This window comes from Drosophila melanogaster, chromosome 3R, assembly GCF_000001215.4.
Source record: "Drosophila melanogaster chromosome 3R".
NCBI classification, from domain to species: Eukaryota; Metazoa; Arthropoda; class Insecta; order Diptera; family Drosophilidae; genus Drosophila; species Drosophila melanogaster.
In genome coordinates this window covers 16,197,794-16,222,830 of record NT_033777.3, presented here as the reverse complement: position 1 = coordinate 16,222,830, position 25,037 = coordinate 16,197,794, and the positions used below count along the sequence as shown (strand labels likewise).

The 25,037-nt window shown below is 43.4% G+C and overlaps 3 protein-coding genes and 6 long non-coding RNA genes across 11 annotated transcripts; 4 read left to right on the top strand and 5 right to left on the bottom strand.

Annotated features, from left to right (window-relative positions):
* Positions 1-7,873: 7,873 nt before the first annotated feature.
* lncRNA:CR45641 (long non-coding RNA:CR45641) lies at positions 7,874-8,553 on the bottom strand. 2 transcript variants are annotated; one of them, NR_125179.1, is made up of 1 exon: positions 7,874-8,553. It is a non-coding gene; the product is annotated as a long non-coding RNA:CR45641 (long non-coding RNA). The 2 variants fall into 2 exon arrangements; NR_125180.1 differs by having other exon boundaries at positions 7,874-8,392.
* Positions 8,554-9,043: 490 nt separating this feature from the next.
* lncRNA:CR45642 (long non-coding RNA:CR45642) lies at positions 9,044-9,343 on the bottom strand. Its single transcript, NR_125178.1, has one exon. It is a non-coding gene; the product is annotated as a long non-coding RNA:CR45642 (long non-coding RNA).
* A 3,654-nt stretch (positions 9,344-12,997) lies between these two features.
* lncRNA:CR45637 (long non-coding RNA:CR45637) lies at positions 12,998-13,406 on the bottom strand. Its single transcript, NR_125177.1, has one exon. It is a non-coding gene; the product is annotated as a long non-coding RNA:CR45637 (long non-coding RNA).
* Positions 13,347-13,583, top strand: lncRNA:CR45638 (long non-coding RNA:CR45638). Its single transcript, NR_125176.1, has one exon. It is a non-coding gene; the product is annotated as a long non-coding RNA:CR45638 (long non-coding RNA).
* Positions 13,584-13,776: 193 nt separating this feature from the next.
* Positions 13,777-14,158, bottom strand: lncRNA:CR45640 (long non-coding RNA:CR45640). Its single transcript, NR_125175.1, has one exon. It is a non-coding gene; the product is annotated as a long non-coding RNA:CR45640 (long non-coding RNA).
* Positions 13,896-14,639, top strand: lncRNA:CR45639 (long non-coding RNA:CR45639). Its single transcript, NR_125174.1, has 2 exons — positions 13,896-14,028; positions 14,094-14,639. It is a non-coding gene; the product is annotated as a long non-coding RNA:CR45639 (long non-coding RNA).
* Positions 14,640-17,580: 2,941 nt separating this feature from the next.
* Positions 17,581-18,637, top strand: mtSSB (mitochondrial single stranded DNA-binding protein). The gene is made up of 4 exons (NM_080496.4): positions 17,581-17,615; positions 17,683-17,770; positions 17,829-17,937; positions 18,295-18,637. Exons 1-4 carry the CDS (start codon positions 17,595-17,597, stop codon positions 18,515-18,517), a joined length of 441 nt encoding a protein of 146 aa, NP_536744.2. The 5' UTR covers positions 17,581-17,594; the 3' UTR covers positions 18,518-18,637.
* Positions 17,870-19,460, bottom strand: CG31287 (uncharacterized protein). 2 transcript variants are annotated; one of them, NM_001300433.1, is made up of 4 exons: positions 19,238-19,460; positions 18,881-19,183; positions 18,143-18,823; positions 17,870-18,087 (listed from the first exon to the last, which is right to left on the bottom strand). In NM_001300433.1, exons 1-3 carry the CDS (start codon positions 19,394-19,396, stop codon positions 18,617-18,619), a joined length of 669 nt encoding a protein of 222 aa, NP_001287362.1. In that variant the 5' UTR covers positions 19,397-19,460; the 3' UTR covers positions 17,870-18,087; positions 18,143-18,616. The 2 variants fall into 2 exon arrangements, with proteins under 2 accessions (NP_001287362.1, NP_732119.1); NM_169708.2 differs by lacking the exon at positions 17,870-18,087 and having other exon boundaries at positions 18,575-18,823.
* A 287-nt stretch (positions 19,461-19,747) lies between these two features.
* On the top strand, positions 19,748-24,831 carry CG6126 (uncharacterized protein). Its single transcript, NM_142271.3, has 3 exons — positions 19,748-20,040; positions 22,937-23,571; positions 23,634-24,831. Exons 1-3 carry the CDS (start codon positions 19,998-20,000, stop codon positions 24,621-24,623), a joined length of 1,668 nt encoding a protein of 555 aa, NP_650528.1. The 5' UTR covers positions 19,748-19,997; the 3' UTR covers positions 24,624-24,831.
* The last annotated feature ends 206 nt before the right edge of the window (positions 24,832-25,037 follow it).

Sequence of the window (25,037 nt, the reverse complement as noted above, 5' to 3'; positions counted from 1 at the left end):
TTGCCTACGGAAGGCTTTAATAATTCTGTGTTTCTAATAAAATTCTCTTGATTGCCCGAAATGTTAATCATTTATTGATATTTCATTTCTGCCACAGGCCTTTCTACGCGCTTCTCATGCCCAACTAGAGCCGTGTCCACATCTCATCCCATGCAGCCCGCTTCTTTCGTTCAGCTGGCTAGCTGGGGGTTGAGTGCTCGCTTTGATGATTTTGTTTTCGAGGCTTATCCACCCCACTCTGCCACAGTGGTCCCTGGCTTAGAGTCACCCTCATTTCTACGTTTGAATTTCCCCTCAGCGAAGTAAAAAGAAACTGCAACGTAGGAATATCAGCCAAGTGGGATGGGTTGCCATTTATTGGGGGGATCTCGGAAAAGGATTTCACCTGAGAGCCGGTGCAAGAGCATTTGTTAGAGCTTTCACTGTATGTGCCACAGCATACACATACAATTGCTGGCCTTTATGTACATGTATGATATACTCAAATACATATGCATCTATATGAACACACACAGAGAGACACACACACACCTCGGGCATATACACACATCTATAAGTAAGCATATGAAGGCAAACAAAACTGAAAATGCGGTAAGCCAGGGGCGTGGGCGTTTTGGTTATTGAATAGGGTCTTCTATAACCTTAAGAAATATTTGCCTGTCCCAAAAGTTGATCAAGGCCCCTTGCCTCCCCCATTGATGTAGCAAATGCAAATGTTTTTATTGTAAGACATGATAATCAATCAGAAACCAAAGAAAATTGAATAATATAAATAATTGTCATGATCCTATAATATGTTTTATATTTTCTAGTTTTCTCATTTTAATTTTTAACGAATATCAAACAACTAATGGTTATATTATATTAAAAAATCATTCAATAACCTAAATAATAATACACCCACAAAAATGTTTCCATATCTTATTTAAATCTTTAAAAGTAAGAAATAGTAAAATGTTGAAAGTCATATCTGAAAAGATTATCGCGAATAAAACCCCCTTTTGCAGCGGACGCCTCTGATGTTGCTGCTGTGATGCGTTGCCTGCCCTTGTTGTTGCTGTTGTCGTTGTTGTATTTTGCCGCAGCAACAACAGCAACGCCAACAAAAACATCAGCAAGAACAACAACGAACATTCGTTTCGTTCGTTAGATGACTGCCCCTGTGTGTATCTGTATCTCCGCCTGTGTGTGTGTGTGGCGTGTGCTTGTGTGTGTATACAGTCCTACATTTCCATCGATTTAATCTATCTGACTACGACATCACCCAAACACACACACATACACACACACACACTTACCAAAACCCACCCAAAAGAGGGCGGAGGGAGTCGTAGAGTGGGTTAGTGAGTGAGTCAGTGGGCGAGTGGGTGGATTGGTGGGTTGGCGGGTTGGCGGGTTCGTCGGTCGACGGTTCGACAACGCCGACGATCCGTACAAATAACGAAATGGCAATGGGGTGTACTTGTACTGCGAATGAAAATGGGATTGGGATTGGGATGAGATGGGAGTTGGGTTCTCGGAGTGGGAATGGCAATGGAACTGGGTGCTGTTTTTGCTGGTTGGTTGCTGTTGCCGTTGCCGTTGCCGTTGCCGTTGCCTCTGCCTTTGCCGCTCCATGAGCAGTGACACGATGCTAGGGCACAGTGGGAGTGGGAATCGAAATGGGACGGAGTCGGACTGAGACTCCACTCGGGGACTGGGAATGGGCCAAATTTCGGTTCGTTTTGGTGCGACTATGGCTCCTAGCTTGGGTTCTGACTATGGCTCTGGCTCCGGTTCTGGCTGGTTCTACGGCTTGGATTGGATTGGACCCTGTGCTGTGTGTGCTGCTTTTTGGGCTGAGTTGGAGCCGCATAAATTTCGCTCGTCTAGTTTGCCTCTGTGTGGCATTGTGTATGCCGACAACTACGACGGCGCCACAATTGAACTGTCAGTAAGCCGAGTTGGGTATGGTGGGACGGGGCTGGGAAATGATGAAGGGGAGTCGCTGGGAGGACGGGATGGGGGCGGTACTAGAACAGAGTGTAACTCATAGTGCTGGAGTGTGCATAGTGTTGGAAAAGCACAAAAGGATTTCCCCCTCCAGCCAGGAAACGAATAAATTCATGACGAAACTGCAGTCTCTAGTCTCGCGAACTTCTGTGCAGAGCTTAGCCAGAGTTGCCACGTTTCGCTGAGCAGTTCATTAGCGATTCTGAATGTGGGTGCTCAGTCATCAATCTAAAGGAAATGCTCACGTTATCTGCTCCCCCTTAACGCGAATGGTTTTTTTATATCTTCTTTCGTTTGATCCATGGTGGGGCTTGACTAGTGTTGCCACGTTCATAATGCGAGCATATAAGCTCAGGTCATCATCAGAATTCTATTACATTTACAAAAACTATACCTCGTAGTCGTGCAGTATTAATGTCTGCATCCGAATGTATCTTAGATTAATATAGGTAAAAAAACGCTATATGATTTCGTCATGATTTCTGATGAAACCGAATCCATTGGCATAATTTCGGTATCGTTTCAATTATATTCACACACAAAAAAAAAAAAATTACTTTTTGTGGGCCAGTCTGCCAAGGACCTAGCCATCGTTCAGTGTATTCATATATTGCCATGGCGACAACAATGAAGCAACAATGCAACAAAGCACAGCCCTTTTGGTTAGAGAAGAAGTTTGCCTGCTTGGTGAAGAATCGGAAATGGAGGTGGAGATGGAGCCATGGCCATAGTCGCATAGTAAAAGTAAGAGCTTTGGGCAGCAGTTCACTGATTGCCAGGGCAGCTGAGCGGGCTCTGAGTGGGGAAGTCTGTGTGCTGAACTCGAGTCCCAAACTGAATGGAAGGCACTGTGGGGATGCAATGGTTGGTAGTTACTACCACTCCAACAACCATTCTGAATTTGGCCAACGGTCACCGATGGTCCAGAACTCTGGACTCTGGACTCCGGACTCCGGACCAAGTCTGAACCGGGGGGGACATGTTGTGAGCTGGCGGGACGATGATGACTATTAGGACGAACAATTTCGGCATACCTCACTTTCTATGGACATGGCGATGCAATAGTTGCATGTTACGTATACGTACTGTAGTCTCCTGTGCATACGGTTATGTGTGTCCGTGTGTGTGCAGACACAAATGCAAATACACAGATACGGCTACGGACACCAGTACATAGATACAGATACTCATAAACATGAACATGGACACGTGCATATGAAATACTGACCGCTGCATAGGGAACTCGCACATTATGTTTGCGGCAAGCACTCGGCTTTCGTCTCTCGATTTGACCAAAGATTCGAGCTGGGATCAAAACCGAGTGAGTTTTGCCATGACAACGCTATGTGTTTTTGCTGCTCCGTGGCACAATAGAGATATAAGATGGCTCGGAAAGAATTTGAGCTTAAATTCAATTGGCGACAATGGCTTTGTTGTGGCTTAAAGCTAACTTTCAGGTGTTGGTTCACAGAACTATTATTATAATGTGTATTCTATGTCAGAATTTATCATTAACTTGCAGCTGAGATCAACACGCTGTGTATTTCGTTTTGCTTTGGATGCTTCAAATATATAGTATATATGTATATTTACTTTTTAGCTTTACATTTGCATGCCCAACTTCGTTGGAAGTAAATTCGACATGGATTTGTGTTTTAATGAAAGCTACTTAACAGTTAAATCCTTGTACACCATTTTATCTATTGCATTTAGCTGAGCATAATGATTTCTAAATATACACCTTCATAGACATTCCACATTCGTAAAACAATATCCTCCGCTAATTAGTAATACCGCCGAAGTGGTGAACTCTACTTAACGTCATTCTTGTTGCGGCTTTTTAGCCGCAGAAACTAAGGCAAACCTGATTTCGGTTCTGGCCATTAAGGTGAGGCGGGGGTGGGGGGGCAGAACCACTTGTTACTCGCGGGGGTCTCGATATTTTTTTTCGCGCTGTCGTTTTGGGAAAGCGCCAAAGTCAAAGTGGCCGAAAGAGCATTGAACGTAACACTTTCGCTGATGACGTAGCAGCAGCAGCTGAAGCAGCGGCAACATCGGGGCAACAGCAACAGCAACATTGACTAATGATAGATGGATGGATGGCTGTGGCGGTGTGTTGTTGAATGCTTTTTGGTGGTTTGATGTTGATGGTTTTGAGTGACAGGTTCGCCGGTTGTTCTGCCTGCCCCCTTGTCGCACCTTTTCATACTCCTGCCACTTGCATACATTACAAAGCGGCAGCAGCAGCAGCAGCAACACCCATAAATAAATAAATAAATAAAAAGCAGCCAGAGGAGCAACAACAGCAAGTCGTGGGGCGGAGCGGGCCGTTTGGGGTCGGTGAGGCAGTAAATTGTTCAAGGTCGCCGCTTGTCTGCTGCTTTCGAGCATGAAAAATGCAAAACAAACGCCGCCGTCGACGTCGACCGCGACTGCGAAGCTGGCGTCGGAGGTGGCGGTGGCGCTGGGCTTTAGGCGTCTGCAGCGACAACAAAAGTCTGTCATAATTCACATGCGAGTGCCGAGCCCCTGCGCTGGCCCCCCCTTGGCACCATCCCCTCCAGCCCTTGGCGCCACTTCTCCACCCACCTAACTCAACACCCTCGAAAAGGCAGAACCAGACATAGAAGGTTTAGCTTAGCAGCGCCAAACAGCTGGAAAAATGTATTAAAAGCAAACGCACCGAGCGGCAACAACAGCCGGAGATTCTGCGGCAGACGACGCATCACCCAACCTCAAGCCACCACCAACCAGCCACCCACCACCTCCTTTTGTCGGTGCATTGCCACATATGCACACACGAACATGTGTAGATATGTATGTATCCTATGGGTGAGTTTGGCTTCGCCGGAGTCTGAGTCTGCATACAAAACCATAAATTGAAAATACGCTCTGCCTTCGATGCTTGACGTCGGCGTCGACGTCTCTGCCGCTGCGCTGCTCTGCGACCGTCGACGGCGACGCTTAAAGGGGTTGGCTAAAGTTTTTCACTTTTCACGGCGGCGCAAAAAAAAAAAATAAATAATAAAAACCGAAATTGCTGCCTGCCAAGGAGCAGCGGCAAAAGAAACTTTCGCTTGAAAGGGGATCCGGGGACTTACACAAAGGAAAAAGCCCAGTTAAAATAATATATGTTACAATTTAACTAATAAATATTCCCGTATTTTATTAATTTTAAACTGCATCCTTAAAGCTTGCCAAATATTTGCCAATTTCACCATAATTTATTCGGCAAATAAACACTGCTACAAAAGGATTATTTAAACCCCAAAGCTACCAAATTGTATATCACTGCAAATTTGAACAGTAAGTTTCAAGGGGTTAAATTGTTTTAGTATTAATTAAAATTCAAATTTATGCGTCAATTGCAGAGATCTTGTCCGTACTGCTGTTAAATAAACAGTAAATATTCTCTGCTGATATCACAATCTTGCTAACGTATAGTGAAAACCAAGTTTATAGCTATAATATGGTAGACTAAACACAATGCTATATACAGGTATATATCAGGTATATTTTCATATGCTTTCGGGTCGTTTTTTTCAGTCTACAGTGGCGATATGTGGGGTGAAGGACTTTCCCATCTCCACCCGCTGATTAAGCGCCGCAAGGAGTCGTCACCGTCTGCAGTCTCGCTCAGGCATTGTTGTCCTCTGTTGCTGCGGTTTGCCAGACTCAGACCAGAAGGAATTACGTGTGGGGGGGTGGTTGGGGTTAGGATCCCCGGGAAGGACGTGAAAGTGATGCAGCGGAAGGAGAGGCGGTTTATGATGGCGAGGTGCTGATGCACCACCGGGTGCGGGGGGTCTAAAGGGGAAACCGACACGAACTCCTACACTTCATGCATTTGCATAACTCCTCGACGCACTTTGACATGTGGCAGGCCAAGTGTTTGGCTTATATGAATGAACAGCCATTGTGTGTTGGTGCTGCTGTACATGTGTGCGTGTGTGTGTGTACTGTTTGTTAGTATGTATTTGGGTCACATGCATACACGCACGGGGCCACAGACAGCCGCCAACAAGGAGGCGGCAACAGCAGCAGTAGCAGCAGGAACAGAAACAGCAGCAGGACACGGCTGGTTCTCGGCCAAATTGCACCGCAACCTGCGGTTGCCTTGGCTGACCTTTCGCACAGCGGGCGATGTCAGGTGGGCGGTGGGTGGTGGCAGGGTGAGCGGTGTTGCGGGCAGCGGGTGGACGGGCGTTAAGCCATCATTGCCTTCGAGGTGTCATCGCATCTCACCTGCTGCCTGCGAGCCCCGAAAACTTTTACCAGGTCAAGTCATTTCGTCGCTTTCTGCGCAAACCAATTAGTGGGTCATGTTACCGAATGTTTACTTGCTGCAATTCGGCAATAAATATTGTTATGCGGGCGAGAAAAGGGGTGTGACGGATGCACCAACACACGTTTTAAATGCGTATATAGTTCGCTAAATAACATAAATAGCTAAATATGGAAAACAAATAGTTAAACAAAATCTATAGGTTAATTTTATGTTTAAGCCATGGCTTTCTTGCAACATTGATTTAGCTAACTGAAAGCCTTACCTCCTTAACAATTTTCGCAATATCATTAAACACTCATCACAGTGCGCAAGGGGTTGGTTTTGAAAATGAAGTGTCAGCAGGGAGTATAGCGTGATACTTATCGTCTCTTATCCGATCTGCGACACAGCTGTTGGCATTATAAAACGTGTAATCCTCGTTATTGTTTTTCAAGGGCACAAGATACGTTATAGGAAATAAGATCAAAGACTGAACAGTTGTTTTGTTTAGTAACGAATGCGATGGTTGCTGGATGGATGGATTTATTAATCATTTTAATTTAATATAGTCAGAATTGCAGTTACTTAATTAAGTAGATAAATTGTTCTTCTTGTATTTTTTAGTACAAATATGTAGATTTTAGCTGACTCCTGTGAACTCTTTTGTTTTGAGGATCTGTTTGGTTATTATCCACGCATCAACACACAACTATCCGGCACTCCTTCAGGATCACTATTATCCTGACCCCTCATTAAAAATATAATGCTCTTTCATTCTGCTAGATTGCATTTTGATTTTGTTCTTGTGCTTTGCTTTGTCTAGAGCGTCGGTTTTCCCAATTCCAAACAACAGCTCTAGCTTAAATGCCAGAAATTTAATAAACAATTCTAGTGGAATATATTTTCGGGCTCTGTGCTGCTACCAGCACGAGTCCTGCAACCCCAAGTCCTTTCCTTGGCCCCATCCCAGCTCGACCTAACATCAATTCCTTCCACCGACCGCCTCTGCCCCGCTGTTGGGCTTCCACTTCTTCTGCTGCTGCTGCTGCTCCTCCACTGCTCCACTGTTTGTATAAAAACAAGGAGGCCAGGATATGGGCGGGGCGGGAATGGAGAAGCATTACGACAACACCAACGGCAACAACAAAAACAATGTGGATTCTTGGCGTGTTAGACTTTGGCTCGGCAACAACAAGAAATTCGCTTCGAAATGAAACGAACGAAGCAAAGGACGTAGCTCTTCTTCTGCTGGTTTGCACTAAACAAAAAGTATATCAAATATTTGGTCTCTAATAGTTAACAATTAAAATTATCCCATTTTATTTTGAATTTATCCTTTTTAGCATATCATTGCCTACTTTTTGGCGCGCTCAGTCAGTATTCCCCGGATGCGCATAAATATCTTCTGATTGCTTATTAAATCAGTAAAATTTCTTGTTCCGTGATCGATATTAGTGTTTTAATATGAAAATCTAAATTGTATAGTTCAGGAGTTTTACTTTTTTGAGCAATCTATTAATCCTTTCAAATTAAAATCCTCTTCAAAAGTAATGTACTTAACATAAACCACATCTTTTACTAATTTCTATAATTTCATTTAATTAAAGATCATATAGTTCTCGACGAAATAAAAATAATGTATGCGAAAATATCCGACGGCTAGTTGCTGCATTTCTCTCAGTGTGGACACATCCTCAGATTCAGCTTCAGTTCAGCTCGCTTCTATCTCTGCGCATCTCTGTAATCATCATCAACACCAAGGCGAGGCAAGGAACGGAATGGTAAGGCAAGGCAGTCAGGCAGCCATCCTGTCCTCGTGCGCAATATCCTTGTCGTCCTTTCACAGAGCCGCACACATATACACGCGGCAACTGCGAGACAGACCCGTACACATTTTCCATTTTCGTTTTCATTCTGGCCAAGTCTTCCTCTGCCTGGCTATCCTCGTATCCTTGCCTGCCATCGTTGCCATCCTTGCCATCAGTGCCTTTCCTTGCCATGCCATGCCTTGCCTTGCCTTGCCTTGTGCTGAGTCGAGTCGAGTCCTTGCTGCTTCATTATTTCAGCATGCGGCTGCTCGATGCCTTTTCTATCTGATGGATACGTATACGTACCGTGGGCCACGTTCAGACTGCTGCTGCTGCTCTCCTTGTTGTTGCCGTGAATTTGCAGCATTTTATCCTTCGCTCAAGCATGGCTCTCTGTGTATGTGTATGGGCTAGTGTGTGTGTGTGTGTGTGAGTTTGTGTCTGTTTGTGCTGACAATAAAAGTTTCGAACACACACAGGCACGCTCACGGCTACAAACACACTCACATGAAAGCTTAATGCTTTGTCGCTGTTTGTTGCTGTGTGTGTGTATGCTTACCGGGTGTGTATGTGTAAATGGCGGTGTATATGTGCAACCCATCGAATTTCAGAGCAAGTTTCATTTACCCTATAACCATGAAATCACCAAAGAGTTCCAAAGCGATCCGTAATAGATTTAGTTGGGATGCAAAAACTAAGGATCGCCTATAAATAATTAGGAAAGAAGTTTAAAACATTATATTTTAAGGCATTTTTTTAATGTCATTTATGAAATTTACTTTTATATCAAACTAAATATTTTAATATAACAGAATCTAGGAGTTAATAACTTACATTATAGTTTTAAAAAATATTTCATATAATTTTTTTATCTATTACCGATATTTCGTATCCCTTTGTTTTTCTAGTACTGCTATTCCCTCTGCCACCAAGGGCATAATCCTTTTCGGCTATTCCCATCCTGTGCTGGCGTTCGTTATGCCGACAACGTAGCCCGTGCGGTGGAGGTGGGTGGATGATGGGTGGTGGGTCGATGGTGCGGCTGCCTGACGTGGTGGGTGGCCGGCTTGATTGGGTGGCCGTGGTGATGGCTCTGGTGGGTGGGTGGATGGCATGGCATGGCAAGGGCGGCGTATAGAGTGTAGGGAACAGTGGGTGGTTGGTGGCATTGCGTTGCGTTGCTCTTGCCTGTCAGACATTTGGGCTTTGGCTCTGGCTCTCTACCAGCTGGGGGAGGCAGGGCGGGCAGGCGGGCTCGTTGGACGGGCGGTGGTGTCTGTGGGTCGCATAACGGTTACAGTGAAACTTTTGCCCTATTGTGACAAACAAATGAGAAGGAGGGGAGGCCGGGGAGGCTGGCTGTGGGAGGACAAGCGACTGGCATTCACCCTTAGCCGTGCGCCTTGCGCCCGTCCTTTCCCCATTTACCCGCCCCTGCCCCGGGCCGTTGAATAGCAAAGTGAGCGACCGACTGACAGCCGAACCGGCCTGAAATGTGTGCCGCTAAACAGGGTGATTCTTTCTAGGATAATTTAAAGCATTCGGGCCAAATTTAAACATTTAAATTACACGGAATCATTTAAAACCAACGTGTTATTTTTCTCTTATTCATCGGATATATAAAATTATATTCTTATTCTTTTTGAATGACTTTGAATCACACAGAGATACAAAAGACCTAAGTTGAATGTAGGTGTTTTTTTTTTTAATATTTGTTGCCGATTAAGTACTGATCGATCCAAATATATCATTTCTACTTTAATTATCAGTCGTCAAGCTGCTTTTTTACTGAGCGGGCGCAAAATATAAGTGCCTTCGAACGATTCTGGATAAACTGTAAAGGAGCTGTACTCGAAAGGGTCACCCTCTATAATCTCCCCTGGCTTTTTATGCATTCGCCTGAGCGGCGGAGGAAGACGAGGACTGTGGGCAGGGCACAATCTACCTAACAGCAAGGACTGCTGTCCCGTTATCCCCCGACCCCCAGGAACTATTGTTGCTTTGGCTGTACGAAAACTAAATGAATGAGGCGAGTAGTGGGTGGTGGTGGTGGTGGTGGCGGCGTTGATGGTGAAGCGTAGATGATGGGCTAAAAGTGGGTGGCGTGGTCGAGATTGGTTTGAGGGGAAAATATCTGTGTGCGCCAACGGCTCGAAATCCTGCTCAAGGCTTGGTCCCTTCTGGAGGATTTCGACGGCGGCGCAAAAACGCTCCCCAAGGATCGCAGCCTGCGCAGTCTTGATTGAGCCATCGGCTCAAGTTTGCTGCTGGAAAGAGGGCATCACATCGCATCGCATGACGCATTGCCAACACTTTCAGGTTTTTATCGGCTGTTTCTCTTTCGGATGAAAAAACTGAACATAAAATGGAATTTTTTCGCGCTGCGTTGTTTGCTTGCCGAGTGACGAACCAAACCGTACCGTACCGAGCCTGAACTCTGGGAACGTCCCAAAAAAATATCTCATGGCAGTACTACACGCAGTTGACTTGGCATTGGTTCAACACCAACGAAAACAACAACAGCCAGTCGAAGGGGCTAGGCCCCATTGAGGCGAACCTAAGTGGGGCACATACTCCCAAGCACACAACGCTCGTACACATATTGGATTTAACTGTAATTCATGGTAGTACTTCGATGATTTATCGATTTTGTAATCGATTAAAGTGCATAGTTGCAATCAAATAAAATCAAACAGTCAGAAGACTTCAGTTATTACCTTGAGTTATCTCCCAATTTACGATCTTAATGCAATGGTATATTAAATAAAAGAATGATCCATTGTTTAATTTAAATATTTTGGATCCTGAAAGAAATCAATGTGAGTGAAATATAAGGTTATTCAGATAAGATTTAATTTAAGTTAAAGTTTTAATGCAATTGATAAAATCAAGAAGGAGAAAATTAATATGCTGGGGTCTTAAACAAAAATAATATTTAAATAAGTAACTAATTTTTCCTAAAAAATTATTAAGATAATCTTATTATATTACATATGATTACACTAATCTAAAGATGCTTAAAATCGGTTTGGTGACTGCAGAAATTTCCAACATTCACAGCCAAGATTTGATCGCGCTCCTTATCCTTCTTAAATTGGTATTTGACATGTATTTATGGTGCTTGCTCTATATCCTAAACTAATGCCGCCTTCATTTTTAATTGACCCATCTTAAATTTGGAGCAATCGATAGAGAGCACTCTCTATCTTTCCATTCCATTCCTGCCCGCCCACCCATTTCTCTGCCCCAGAACCACCCACTCGCTTTTCCGCAAAAGCTGAGTCCGCTACTATTTCTGTCCTCCACAGCGGATCGATGCTTCAAGTTGTGTGTGCGAGTGAGTTGGTTGTTATTGCCGCCGCTGGTTTCGTTTGGTTTGGTTATTTTTGGTGGCGTTGCGCAAATGGCAAGTGGTCGTCACCGTCGTCATCGTCGTCGTTGGCCATGTGCTGGCTGAGAACCAGAACCGGAGTCGCGCTCAGCCAGGCGGAGCCTGAAGTTCGAATCTCGAACTCAAGCTGGGCTTGTGTGTAAGGCACGAGAAGAGCCTAAAGTCGCAAATGGGATCGAAGCGGCAATAATAAAGCTATGCACTGAAAACTGAATTTAAAAATTGAATTCAAGTACCATCAAAATATTAATTATGTATTCTATTCACTATTTGAAAACGATACTATTAATTAATGATACACTTTAAATAATAAGTGCATAGTTATGCTTAAATATATTGATTTTAACTTGATTTCAAGAAAATAGGCAATTTAAATTTAGATTTACGTTCCTTGTCCTTAAGACATAGGACCTAAAGACGAGGTTGAATTTTAAACCAGGCTCAATTTAGATTAGTTAGATTAGCTTAGTTATGATATAGTTAGATCATTCTTAGGAAAAAAAAAGGTACGAATATTACGAGTTAATGCAATACCTTAATAAACGTATAGCTTAGATAAGATAGATAGATAATATCCCGATTTATCAGATGAACAGATCTTATTAATCCTCCAAAAGATGGTTAGACGAAAATTTAAAAACCCTTTTTTTCCAAATCTTTTATAATTGAAGTTTTAGATCGAGCATTCTTTCATTTCATACATTTGGTAAAATACATGACTGGTGAATTTTTTTGCCGTTGTAGATTGGCAGGTTCTAGCTTGAGGCTCAGGATAGCAGAACGAGATGCGAAGACAGTGCGTTCGATCTTGGGGCAGGAGGCGCTGTGCTGGGTTGGCTGGTTCGGCGGCACTGCAGCGGCAAATGTGTTGTCACAGTGGTGTGGTATTTCCTTTATCGCAGCAGAATGAATGGTGTTAGCCGAAGGACGGAGCAGGTGTGAGGGGAATATTTTAGGTCTCCGCACACTCGATTGCTGCCCGGCACCGAACCATCGCCTCAATTCCAGCTGAATCTCCCAGTACTCTTGGGTCGCCCACCGCCCACTCCTTGGCGCTCCATTTCGGTCCGGCCCGGTTCGTTTCGTTGCGTTCGCTCTTTCGTTCGTTTGTCTTGACATTTGCGTTTTGCCTCTGCCCTCAGCACCAGCTCCACTCCAAGCGACCGCCCAGGCCCCACATCCTGCCTCCAAAAGAGGGGACAGTGGGACGATGTGGTTTTCGGTTAAAAAGAATGCCAACAAATTGAGGCTAAGATGCGGTCAGCAAGTCGAAACTAAGAGTTACTATTTCAGGATTATGACTAGCAAAGGTTATGCAAATATCAGGAAATGAGCGCCAAAAATATATACATATATATTATTGATTATATAATAAGGTTTTACCTATTTACAAATATTAAAAACATAATAAAATGAAAAATGTATCATTATGTAAACGTGTAGACTAAATGTAGTTATAGTTCCTATGAACCATATAAAAATATAGATATTAACAACCCTATAGTATTGTTATTAAACGGAATAATTGTTAAATAAGTTGAAAAGATCTTAATTTAACGGATCCCTGCTCCACGGTGCACGGCTTAAGCGAATTTTCGTTTATTCTGATTACAAAAGGCGGCATGGGGGAAGGAAGGACGTTAGGTAGGGAGTGCTATGGGTTGGGGGACTTGGGGAGGACAGAGCGCTGGTTAAGGCACAAATTCCAACTTTACTTTAACTTTAATGTTGGGTCGGGTCGGTCGGTCGGTCGGTTGGTTGGTTGGTCGGTTGGACGGTTGCTTGTCGTTGTTCATCGCCGCTCGCTGGCTGCTGCTTGCTGCTTGCTGGTAACTCTGGGTTCTCGGTCTCGGTCCCGGTCTCATTCTCGTTTTCGGTCCGGTCTCTGTGTGTGCTGAGACCTCAGAGTAGTCGGTGCGGCAATGACGACAGCGTCGCCTTTGCCAATGACTACGACTTCGACTATGACTCTGGCTATGGCTCTGGCTCTGGCGATATTCTGTTCTTTCGTTTGGAATACCCTGGGGATTCGGTGGGTATGCGTAATACATCGTACTTCTGTGTAGGTCTTAATATTTAATCTTTAATTTTGGGGACTTCCGTTTGGTCACTGTTTTCGTATTATAAACGCGTTTTTAAAATAGCATGCATTTCTTGGAAATTTGCATGATTAGATTTTTATATTTATTTTTAAATGCGTGAAACAAATAAATTTATTTATTGTAGAATTATATGTATATTATTTCTATTTGATTTGGTATTGGAAAAATGTTTCTAAATTTCTTTGATTAAATTTTTATACTTTAAATACTTTATTTCTACAAATATCCTAGATCATTCAAACATTTTTTATTTTGGTCTAATGTAGGGTTTCTATGGCATACAAAAATAGTATCGATCGGTTGGCAAGGGCATGCCCATTTCGGCGTGATGACCAGCACTTGGAATTCTCGTTCTTGGCCAGGTCCGGTGCCTGGTGATGGCTGATGTTGCTGCTGCCGCTGGTTGCAGTTGCAAGAGTCGCCAGCGACGTCCTCGCAGTTGTTGTTGCTGCCGCTTTCATTCAGCTGGTTCGTTGGTTCGTTCATTTGCTGGTTATATATATGACTATTTTCCTCTTCTTATTTTCCATCAGCGACGCCGTCTTGCCTGTGGTACGGAGCCAGACCAGCCAAGCTATCCAAGCCAGCCAAGCTATCCAAGCCAAACCGAACCGTACCGAGCCAGGCCAGGCCAACCAACGCCATCGCATGTTTCACCTTCGCCCCACCGCACACAGATACACACGCATACACCGGCACTTTGTGTGGCGGCTGCCTTCCCATTCAACTCACCATTCCCCCTACCTTCTCCCCCTGCCCCATCCCCTTGGGCCACTGCTGCTGGAGTTTCTTGTTTTCTTTCGACGTTTCGTCGTTGCTGCCCCCCATCCACTTGGCCAAGCAACCAGCCCAGCCACCGTCAACCTTCTGCCCCATCCCCATCCCCATCCCCATCCATATCCCCATCCGCATACCCATTCCCACAGCCCACTGCTCTGGCTCTTTGCCTTGTCGTAATTTTACTTGGATTTTTTTTGTTGTTCGTTCGTTCGTTTTCTTTTTCTTTTCCTTTCAGCGCGCTGCTTTCTGCTCTGCCTGCGACTCGGTTTCGAAATAAACTTTAATGCGAGCCATTCGTTCGGTTTTGGGGTCTCAGTTTCTGCTGCTCTGTTAAATTTTCTGGTTAAATTTTGTGCGCAGTCAGCTCGCGATGCAGTTCGAGGCGGTGACTCGATTGGTGCTGTTCGTGGGGTTAAAATTGCCCAACTTGCTGGAATTGGATGGTTCCGAGTTCTGGGGGTTAAATGCTGAGGGTTTCGAACTGCTTCTTTAAAGCGATTACAGTTGTACCAGTGTAATCTTTATAATGTCTAGAAATCATGTTATGAGTAAAGGTTTTAAGGCTATTAGGTATTTGGTGTAGTATTTGCTTAACAATATTGCAACTTATATATTTAAAAACAGGTAATAGATAATATATGATATATGATTAGGCAAAGACTTTACTACACGCATCACTGCGATCCCCTTGACTCAAAATTTTTTAGTCTTCTAGATGACTTTAATCCTTTGGCCACGGGGCTCGACTCCTTTTGCGCAGTCTCGCACTGAACAGCAAACAGTGCTATTGCCAGTGACCGCGGCAGCATTGCAAGTTGCCGGAATGCTGCTGCCGTTTATAGTTTAACTATAAGGCGCACATATGAATTTTGCCATCGCTCGCTTTTTGGCACGCAAACGCACACAGCACGGCAGAGCCAAAGAGCCGGCCAGGCCAACCCAGTCAGCCATCTAGCGAACGTCCTCGACAAGCCCAGTCAGCCAGGCCAACGCCAACGGCAACAGCAACAGCAACATCATCAGCAATAGCAACAACAGCAGCAGCAGCAGCAACCACTTCAGTACCTCCAACCCGCCAACCTCTATAGCCGTGCTACTATACAATCTGAAAATATAGAAAAAGCAGCGACATTTGGGACGTTCGCTCGTTCGTTCGTTGGTTCGCTGGTTCGTTTGCCTGGTACGTTCCGTCGTTCGTTTTTGTTGGTATCGCGGTGCGGAGCGTTCAGAGCCGGAGCCCCAAACACCAGATACAGATACGAGCGCACATGCTCGTGTATAGATACAGATACAGTGCCAGGCCGGGCAGCAACAACACAAACCTCCTATATGAGTGCGCCCCGTACATACATACATATATGTACGAATGTATATTTATATAGAGTCGCAGCAACACGCGCACTGGATTCAACGACGGGCACAATGCTCCGTGTTCGGTTTGGCTACGACTGCAGATATAGATACGGACGGAGGGCTAGAATACAAAAGTATGGGGTTGGATCTTGTTGGGCAAATGTTTTTTGGGGAACAATCATGAAGGAAATCTGGGTTTTCAAAAAGCGCGCCATTGAAATGAGTTAACTCTGATATAGGCTTAGGTGGTTTTTTTAAAATAACCCAATGTTTTCTATGCAAACACTTTAAAATCTATTTATTTTTGAGGTAGCAACTGAATATAAATATATAGGCATTGGGGGAAAAACTAAAATATTTTTGGGAATGTATAAAAAGATACAAACATTTGATTCACGGAATAAATATTCGAAAACAGAAATCTTATAGCAATAACGGCCCAATTTTCAAAAATTTAACTTCGATCCGATTGAAATAATATGTAACACGCCCATTTCAAAATTTCCTAGAATACAGTAAATTCTGCAGTAACATATCGCGATATGATTAATAAGTGGGAATCCACCGCGATATCTGCGCAGCATTATATCAGCTCCGCAGAATTGCTCGAGTGACGCAGATGGAGGGCAGTTAAGAGACTCTGGACGGCAATATGATTTTCTTGGGGCAGCTACATCGACGCGGACTGTGTGTCGTCATCCTCATCGCCTGAGCTGAATTTGAATGCAAACTCGAGAGTTGCAGAGAGCTCTTGCTGCAATTGCTGCTGCTGCTGCTGCTGCTGCTGCTGCTTGTGATGTTGTCGTTGCTGTTGATGCTGCAGCAATTGCAGCAGCATCGGCTCGAGAGCAATGCGAATATAAAAATGGTGATTCTGTTCTTCCGCTCCGTTTCGGGGACGCCTCTCGGGTGTCCAGGTTTTTATTAGCACCCGACTAACGGACACTTGTCCGCTCGCTCTTCTTCCTCAGCAACTGCAGCTCAAACAAAGCCGCCAGCCGGTAACTAATTTTCAAAAAAGCCAAGATGATGACTACTCGTGGTTGGAGCGAGCTTAAGCTGTCTTTCTTGCATCCTGTTCGAGGTTGTAAAGTTGAAATCTTTGTGCATTATATTTGCGTTATTGAGTGAATGTTTAGATGCACACTGTATACTATTTTTTTGATAGTATATTCTTGAATAAAAAACAAATTAAGGGGTTGGGGAACTAAAGTAAAATTTCTTATATTATGAAAAATGTAAACAATTTGCGTGCATACAAATTTAAATAAAGTTTATTTTTCTAAACATTATAATTGTACCGAAAACACTACATGTCCAGCTTATTCAACTTACATTGATATGAAATCATTGATATTTCTTCTTTTTCTTAACCCTTAGCTTATTTTAAATGAAATAAGTACTTAATTTATTAAGTATTTAATCAAAGAGGTCACAGTGGCGCCCTCAGCATTTGCTTATTGAGATGGTGAACTAATGGAAATTGCCTACTATCAGTTGTGCTTAGTGTGCGTCCACCTTTTGGTTGAAATAAGCAACTATACAATGTAGTATCATCGCCACCTTTGGCTGTTATTTTGAACTATACACAGCTGACCGCTAACGTCCTCTTTTGGCCTATGATTGAACTAGATAGTTTCTTTTGTATTCCGCAAGGGACAATATGCGGCGAATTCACTCCGTGTGGCGAATTCAATCTCCAAAAGCGGATTTATACACCAAAATTAATAAATAATAATAAAAAAACATTTTTTTTATATACTTGCGAGTAGCATTTCAAGTCAATATATAAAATAAGAAATAATGTTGATATGCGATATTTCGTATTAAAAACTATCGCGATAAAAGTTTACATATCGTAAATATCATCGATACATCGATATTTTATTAATACAATCAAGATGCAACACACAAGGCGCATGGTAAGTAATATTATTAAAAAGCCGGTAAATTGCAAAATACAATGAACAAACATGTTATTTTTTTTAGCTGAATCCTCTGTTGACCGGCCTGCGAAATTTGCCGGCACGCGGGGCAACAACAACAACGGCAGCGGCTCCCGCCAAAGTTGAAAAAAGTGAGTATTTCTTAGGTTTAGTTATGAAATTGAATTAATTTTGAATAAATAACCACAGCTGTCAACACGGTGACCATTTTGGGACGAGTTGGCGCCGATCCGCAGCTGCGTGGATCCCAGGAGCATCCGGTGGTCACCTTTTCGGTTGCTACACACACCAACTACAAGTAAGTGCATTTGTGTGCGTTTTGCCGCCCAGCATGCGTCTGCAACTGAACTTGAAATCACATCTCAGAGGAGGGAAATAAAAAAGCTACATAAATGTTGACAATTAAGTTAGTTCTTAGCCTTAACCTCCAAGAAAATATCACGTTGAGCTGCTAATTCAGATTTATGTAATGAGTTATTAGAACATTTGCTGTATGTAATTACCTAATGATAACGGCAATAGTGTACATTTCCTTGTTCAATTAACTTCAGTGATCAATTTCTTCTTAGGATCCATGAAATGCCGGATTTCATAAAGAAAATAGCTACCATTTCATTTAAAAAGCATTCATGAAGTCTTAAATATTTCCCCACAGATATGAGAACGGCGACTGGGCCCAACGCACCGACTGGCATCGTGTAGTGGTGTTCAAGCCCAATCTGCGTGACACCGTGCTGGAATACTTGAAGAAGGGACAGCGAACCATGGTGCAGGGAAAGATCACCTATGGAGAGATCACCGACCAGCAGGGCAACCAGAAGACTAGCACCAGTATCATAGCCGACGATGTGTTGTTTTTCCGTGATGCCAACAACTAAAATTTAAGCCCAGATCACCAAACCTAATCTTAAGCGAAAAGTTGAACTTGCAGCATTGTAAGCATTTATAATATTCGTTGGATATATTGTGTTATCAGATTACATGCGTAGTCGTACTCCACATGTGTCTTTTGGTTTTAACTCCTTGACCTTTTTGCATGGGAACGGTGCGTTGAATTGGCGTGCATGTTCGTTATAAAGCTGCTCGAACTCCTTTTGAACTTGTGTGACCTGGCTCTTCAATTTTTCGATATTTTTTTCCATAGACTCCAGTGTATTATTGTGGTAATCGATAAGCTTGGTTACCTGTTGATACACTCACTTTAGAAACTCTAAATACAACTTTTAGTCATCATTTCATACCAAATTTACGGAAGGTACTTTTGCGGATATCTGCTCATTATACGTCGCGACCTCCTCTTTGATCTGATTGCAATGATCGACTGTTTTTTTCGAAGACATCAGCATACTCAGCAAATCCTGATATGTGGTACTTGCCAAAGGAAACACTTGGCCTGCCAGACTCTCAGGACTCGGATAGCTCTGCTCCAATTTCGTAACTGCTTTCTCCGCCTGTATAAGGTTAATCTCGTTTTCATGCAGCTCCATTTCTACCCTAAGCATGGTGCACTTTACTGATCTCAGGGTATCATCGATGGGAAGTGCCTGTTGGAGTATGAAAAATTTATATCCTGTTTGCCTATGGCCATTGAGTCTCACATTTTTGGCATTGTCTAGGCAAATTTGTTCCTGTTCCTTAAGAAATTTTAACTTGGTATTGAAATCTGATTCCATTTCAAGGCTGTCCTGCATTAAAATATCCGCCAGCATATCCAAGTACAGGAATGTCGACGGATCTGATAAGTTTGGCTCACACATAATTTTAAAATTAACTTTAAATGAATTTTATGTATTTTTTGTATGTGTTTTTGTGACTTATGTTTTGTTTGTCACTGAGTGTTAGGCAAATCAAAGCTTGCTAAGGTATGAGTTTTCTGATCGTATTCTAATCTAAGGGATCCTTGCCAAGAGGCATCATTTATTTTCATACATCAAGGATTATAATGGTGATTACAGTTTTTGAAGCTCTTACCCTCGAGCAGAGTTTGCTCTTTAGTTCCCAACTTTGGAGACCTCCACAAGCTCTCTTCGCTCGCGAGCTTGGAGCGACCTTATCGCCATTTACCACTCAGTTTTCTCGCTGAGCGACACAGTTCGCAGTTAGTTTTTGCCAGTTCAAATGCTGCCGGCGGTCGGAAGAGTTGATAGCTGATCGAGCGCTCCGTTTGCGATTTTGTTTCACTCGAGCACGTTGTTTATCCCGGATTCGTTTTGCATCTTCGCGACCCGTAACTATCAGCAGTGCTGCACTGGTGTGCCATTCATACATGCTCCACTTCTGCAGAAGATGACGATTTGTTAAGAAGCAATAGCAAACAGTTACTTTCATTTATTTTTGATTATCAATAAAAAATCAAACATGGCTGTGGATTATGTACTGGAGGACCTGATGGGGAAACTTGGTGAGTGGAATGGGCTTTTGGGAGCGAAGACTTTTGAAAGGTCAGCTGTTACGTTGCCAGGCGTCTCCATCCCGTGCTGATAAGAGCCTGGCGTTATGCTTATCATTTTGAGAGGTCTTATCAGCGTTGCAAGCTACTATGGATAATATTTTGTTTCACGACGACCAATGAGGTTTACCGCCCAACCTTCTGTTCTGCTTTTAAAATCTATAATTAATTTTTCCGTATTATGCTTTTAATCTCCGCCTAATCTATCCGGCTGGCTGTCCGTCACGTCAAGTGCTCAAAAGAAGCCGACTATAATACTTTTTTAATTGCAACTATTTTCATTTTCATTTTGCACTATTCTTAATTTAATAAATCGTCGAGGCCACCAAGTGACAGACATTTATGACAGCTTGATAGAGACTCCGACCTGTTGCTCCCCTTTTGACTATATACCATACCAAGTATGTATTTATGTACACATATAGTCGACACATGTTCGTGTGGGCCAAGTTCTGAGCTGGAGGCTGTCTGACACTTGTTGAGCCTACTTGGCTTTAGCACAGTGACGCTAAAACGAGTGTGGCGGCTAACAGGCAAACAAAAATAAAACGGGTGCAAAAGGGGCGGTATCTGTCACAAGACTGTGAAGTAGGCTCGTCATAAAGATCTTGGGATCTACGGATATCTGGGTATTTGCTTATAATTTATTATATACTCTAATTGTGCGGTTCAAACATTGCAGCTAGCTTGTGGAAGCTACAAAATTAAGCGTGTTTATATGCAGTATGCAAAATAGTTAAGATTAATTGTGGGAATACAGTGGAAGATCGATGGATAAACAGTTTTATTTGTCACGGCTACAAATTAGAAATTTATGAGTCACATAAAATATGAGTTGGAATATAAAATTTGTGTCAACGATTGTGCTGAAATTGTCGTTAATTAAAATAGAACAGTTTTTTACAATCCGAAACTGGTTTTGTATTAAGCATTCGCAAAACCGCAGCCTATAAGAAAGTGACAGGAGAGAGGGAGTAATAATCGCATTAGCGACTTTTTTATTCGTAATATATTCGCATACATTTGTATCTGTGAAATGCAAAAAACCTTAAACTGGTTTGCTCACATTCAACTATATGGCAATACCTCCCTCAGCCATCAAAATTCACATATCGCTCTTTTATTTCTGTTTACTTTGTTGAAGGCCTATTGGCGAGCAGCAACTCTAATTACTTCGAATTTGGAGGCGTGTTGCATTGCTGAGTTGGTTGTTATTTGTACGTAAGAAGGTTACCATAAAACCAGCAACTTAAAATGACTTTGAGAGCACTTCCACACGTGCTATGTGGAGAGCACAGAACAGAACTAAATCGACCTTCAGTTGTTAGTAAACGCGGGAAGTGAAAATGTTGAAGTACGGATGAACAAAAACCGAAGGAAGCCTTAAAGTGGAGGTGTAAAACCATGATCTACCTCAATTATTCGAATCATGATACTTAAGCACAAAGGAAATTTTAAAAGCTTTGAAGAAATCAACTCTGAAATAAAGCAACAGTTGATAGTAGAATAACAGTAGATTAATATACATGTGCAATATTGTTAGAAATATGACTGCATTATTTTTTAATATTCCGTGTTCTTATCCATCTCACTTATCGCTCAAAAAGTTTGCCCAGAATAAACAACGGTCCAAACCTGCGCCATATTCATTTTAATGTGCAAACTGTTGGTTTTGTACATCATAATAGATGGCTTACGATTAAGAGAACAACAAACATTGACAGGGCCAAAAACAAATGTCGTATTCAAGGGCCACTTGGCAACAATTATACGGCTAGTTATATTGGACGGATGCAATAAATCTGAAGCAACAATATCACTGATATATGATCTAGCATTTGGTGGCCTCTGATAATCCGCTATGAGTTCCACATTAGTATTTACTATTACGAGTTTAGTTATCACAAATTTGGCCAATCGATTTCCTAGATTGTGCTCAATTATACGCTGATTATGTCTATTGGGGGCGTAATTGAATTTCATTAGGCGTAGAGTCAAATTTTATAATTGAGATTAATTAAGTCAACCCGATGACATAATTTTACACTTCACGCAATCGTTTTAATAATGAAAAATGAAAATTCTCAGACGTTTTACTCATGATTTGTCGATTGCAACGTAACCGGGGTGAACGTAACTTTTCATTTGATGGCAAGAGTTTCGTTTAAACGATCAATAAACGTAACCCACAAATCAATTGAAACGGCTGATTGAACATTGGACCGTGATCAAGTGTCAAATTCTCGTATCTAGGCTACATACTGTCCATGTCGTTAGAAATTTACACAGCCCCTGGCCTCCCATCAACGCGATCGCCATGGACTGACTGACCAGCCAAGTCATAATCGATTCAGTGCATTCTCCCAAGACATCCGAGTCTCTTTTCATGGCGTTCGAAACCAAAACCAAACCAAACCAAACTGTGGGCAAATATTTGACGGGCTAGGCGAATGCGCTTCAATTGAAATCGAATTGAATAAATTCCACTTGATTTAATTGCAAAGCCTTTGGAGTGACGACAATTCCAGCGATACCCATTAAAAGTTCCCATCTACATAAAAGTCGGCTGTTTCTTTGGGTTGTGTTTTTATCGCAGCTACGTGATGTTCAAATTCAAATACTGAAATAAAAAACCGTTTTAAATAATTTGAGCTAGAACAACTTCCGTTTTCAGCTCAACTTACTTTCTTTTTATTATATTTAATCGTAAACTGGGTGATTCATGGGTGCTACAGATTATCACTATCTATCATGTTGCTGAAAGCTCACATTTGTTGTGCGCTCATAACCTTTCCCAAGACATTAATGATTGTGAAATGTCTTTCTATTTTTTTCTATCCAATTGCAGGGGAGTTTGGAAAGTACCAGTTCCTGCAGTTCTTCCTGCAGGTGCTCTCCGGCCTGACCGCTGGCATGCACATGCTATCGCTGGTCACGGTGGCCGCCGTGCCTGAGCATCGCTGCTTCATCGAGGGCGTGGATAACAGCAGCTTGTCGGTGACACCATGGAACTCGAGCGCTATCCTGGCCGCCATTCCGCTGAAGCCCAATGGCGAGCTAGAGTCCTGCCTCATGTTCGATCCCAGTAGTCCTGGCACCAATACCACCATCAATTGCGAACGTTACGTATACGACACGACGTACTACAAGACTTCGCGCACCATCGACTGGAACTTTGTGTGCGATCGCCGCTGGATGGGAGCCATTGTGCAGACCGTGTTCATGCTGGGCGTGTTCACAGGCGCAGTCACCCTTGGCGGACTCGCCGACAAAGTGGGTCGGAAAACCGTGTTCTGCTGGTCGGCCCTGTTCCAATTGATCATCGGTGTGGGTGTGGCCTTCATTCCCGAGTACTTCTCATTCATGGTGGCTCGCTACCTGCTGGGCATTGTGGGATCAGCGGGTGCCTACATCTGTGGGTTCGTGCTGACCATGGAACTGGTGGGACCTACCAAGCGTACTGTGTGCGGCATTACCTTCCAGGTGAGGAAGACTTCAATAGATTTTGCATTTTTTAAACTGGCTATACCATGCAATACTTTTAGGCTGTTTTCGCTGGTGGCATCATGTTGGTGGCCGGATGGGGAGCACTCATCCCTGACCGCCAGTGGCTCCAAGTGATCTACGGACTGCATGGCTGTCTGTTCCTGGGCCACTGGTGGTGGCTCGATGAATCTCCGCGCTGGCTGTGGATGCAGGGACGTGCCGCCGAGGCGGTGGATATTGTGGCCAAGGGCCTGAGAATCAACGGATCGGGCATCCCGGTGGACAAGGAGTACTATGTGCAGAAAGCCAAACAGCAGGCGGCGGCCGAAGAAAAATCCAGCGCCGGATTGAGCGACCTCTTCCGCACGCCCAACTTGAGGATGAAGACTTTGAACGTGTGCCTCTGCTGGTTCGCCAATTCTCTGGTTTATTACGGACTATCGCTCAGTGCCGGCAAGCTGTATGGAAATCCCTACCTGATCCTGTTCATCATGGGCCTCGTGGAGTTCCCCAGCTACATAACCATTGTGTTCGTCCTAGATCGCCTGGGTCGTCGATCGATCACCTCCACCCTGATGTTGGGTGGCGGTCTATGCTGCATTGTGGCCGCCTACATTGCCCAGGGCAGCACCACCTCCACGGCGGTGGTAATGGCAGGAAAGCTCCTCATCGCCGGTTCCTTTGCCGTAATCTACAATTACTCAGCCGAACTGTTTCCCACCGTGGTGCGGAACTCGGCCATGGGATTGGGATCGATGTGTGCCCGTTTGTCGGGAGCCCTTACTCCGCTCATTACATTGCTGGACTCATTTGATCCGAAGATACCGGCCGTGCTGTTCGGCGTGGTGGCCCTGATCTCGGGCTTCTGGGTTATGTTCCTGCCGGAGACAATGAACCAGCCCATGCCCGAGTCCATTGAGGATGGAGAGAACTTCGGAAAGGGAGATACTTGGTTCAGTCAGTGTGCTGGTCGCAAAAAGCGCCAGAATAGCGTATATCCCGACGATCCGGAGCAAATGGTGCCGCTCAAGAACATCGAGAGCAAGTAGAACCTAGCCAAAGACGATTGTTTCCCAAGTCCAAAATCCAGCTTAAATTCCTTGTTACCCTGTGTTTTCTTGTTAAGAATTCTACTCTTCTGCCTAGTAGTAAGATTTAATAGTTTCTATTCATTCCAAGCGAATAAAACGATGTGCAGAATATGGGGAATCCTAATTTGTGGATTCACTCATTTCTGAGTGTCCCTTTGTTGTTTGTACGGATTTTTTCTTTTAATTTTTTCGGTGGTAAAATTTAGTTTAAAGGAAATTTAAATGCTTGACGAGCATTTTTACTGATTAGTGTTGTCTACTTTTAGGCTCTATCAATTTAGGCGCAGATTCATAGCTTGAATTTCAATTTTCTCTACGGTAAAACCAGTACACACCAAAAAATTATTTCCCAACTATTTCCAATTAAAGTTT

Coding starts and splice junctions, on each gene's coding strand:
- mtSSB (NM_080496.4), top strand. CDS start 17,595: ATGCAACACACAAGGCGCATG. Junction 17,616..17,682: donor TGCAACACACAAGGCGCATG/GTAAGTAATATT, acceptor TATTTTTTTTAG/CTGAATCCTCTGTTGACCGG. Junction 17,771..17,828: donor TCCCGCCAAAGTTGAAAAAA/GTGAGTATTTCT, acceptor AAATAACCACAG/CTGTCAACACGGTGACCATT.
- CG31287 (NM_001300433.1), bottom strand. CDS start 19,396: ATGTGTGAGCCAAACTTATCAGATCCGTCGACATTCCTGTACTTGGAT. Junction 19,184..19,237: donor GCCTAGACAATGCCAAAAAT/GTGAGACTCAAT, acceptor ATACTCCAACAG/GCACTTCCCATCGATGATAC. Junction 18,824..18,880: donor AAGTACCTTCCGTAAATTTG/GTATGAAATGAT, acceptor GTGTATCAACAG/GTAACCAAGCTTATCGATTA.
- CG6126 (NM_142271.3), top strand. CDS start 19,998: ATGGCTGTGGATTATGTACTGGAGGACCTGATGGGGAAACTTG. Junction 20,041..22,936: donor GGACCTGATGGGGAAACTTG/GTGAGTGGAATG, acceptor ATCCAATTGCAG/GGGAGTTTGGAAAGTACCAG. Junction 23,572..23,633: donor TGTGCGGCATTACCTTCCAG/GTGAGGAAGACT, acceptor CAATACTTTTAG/GCTGTTTTCGCTGGTGGCAT.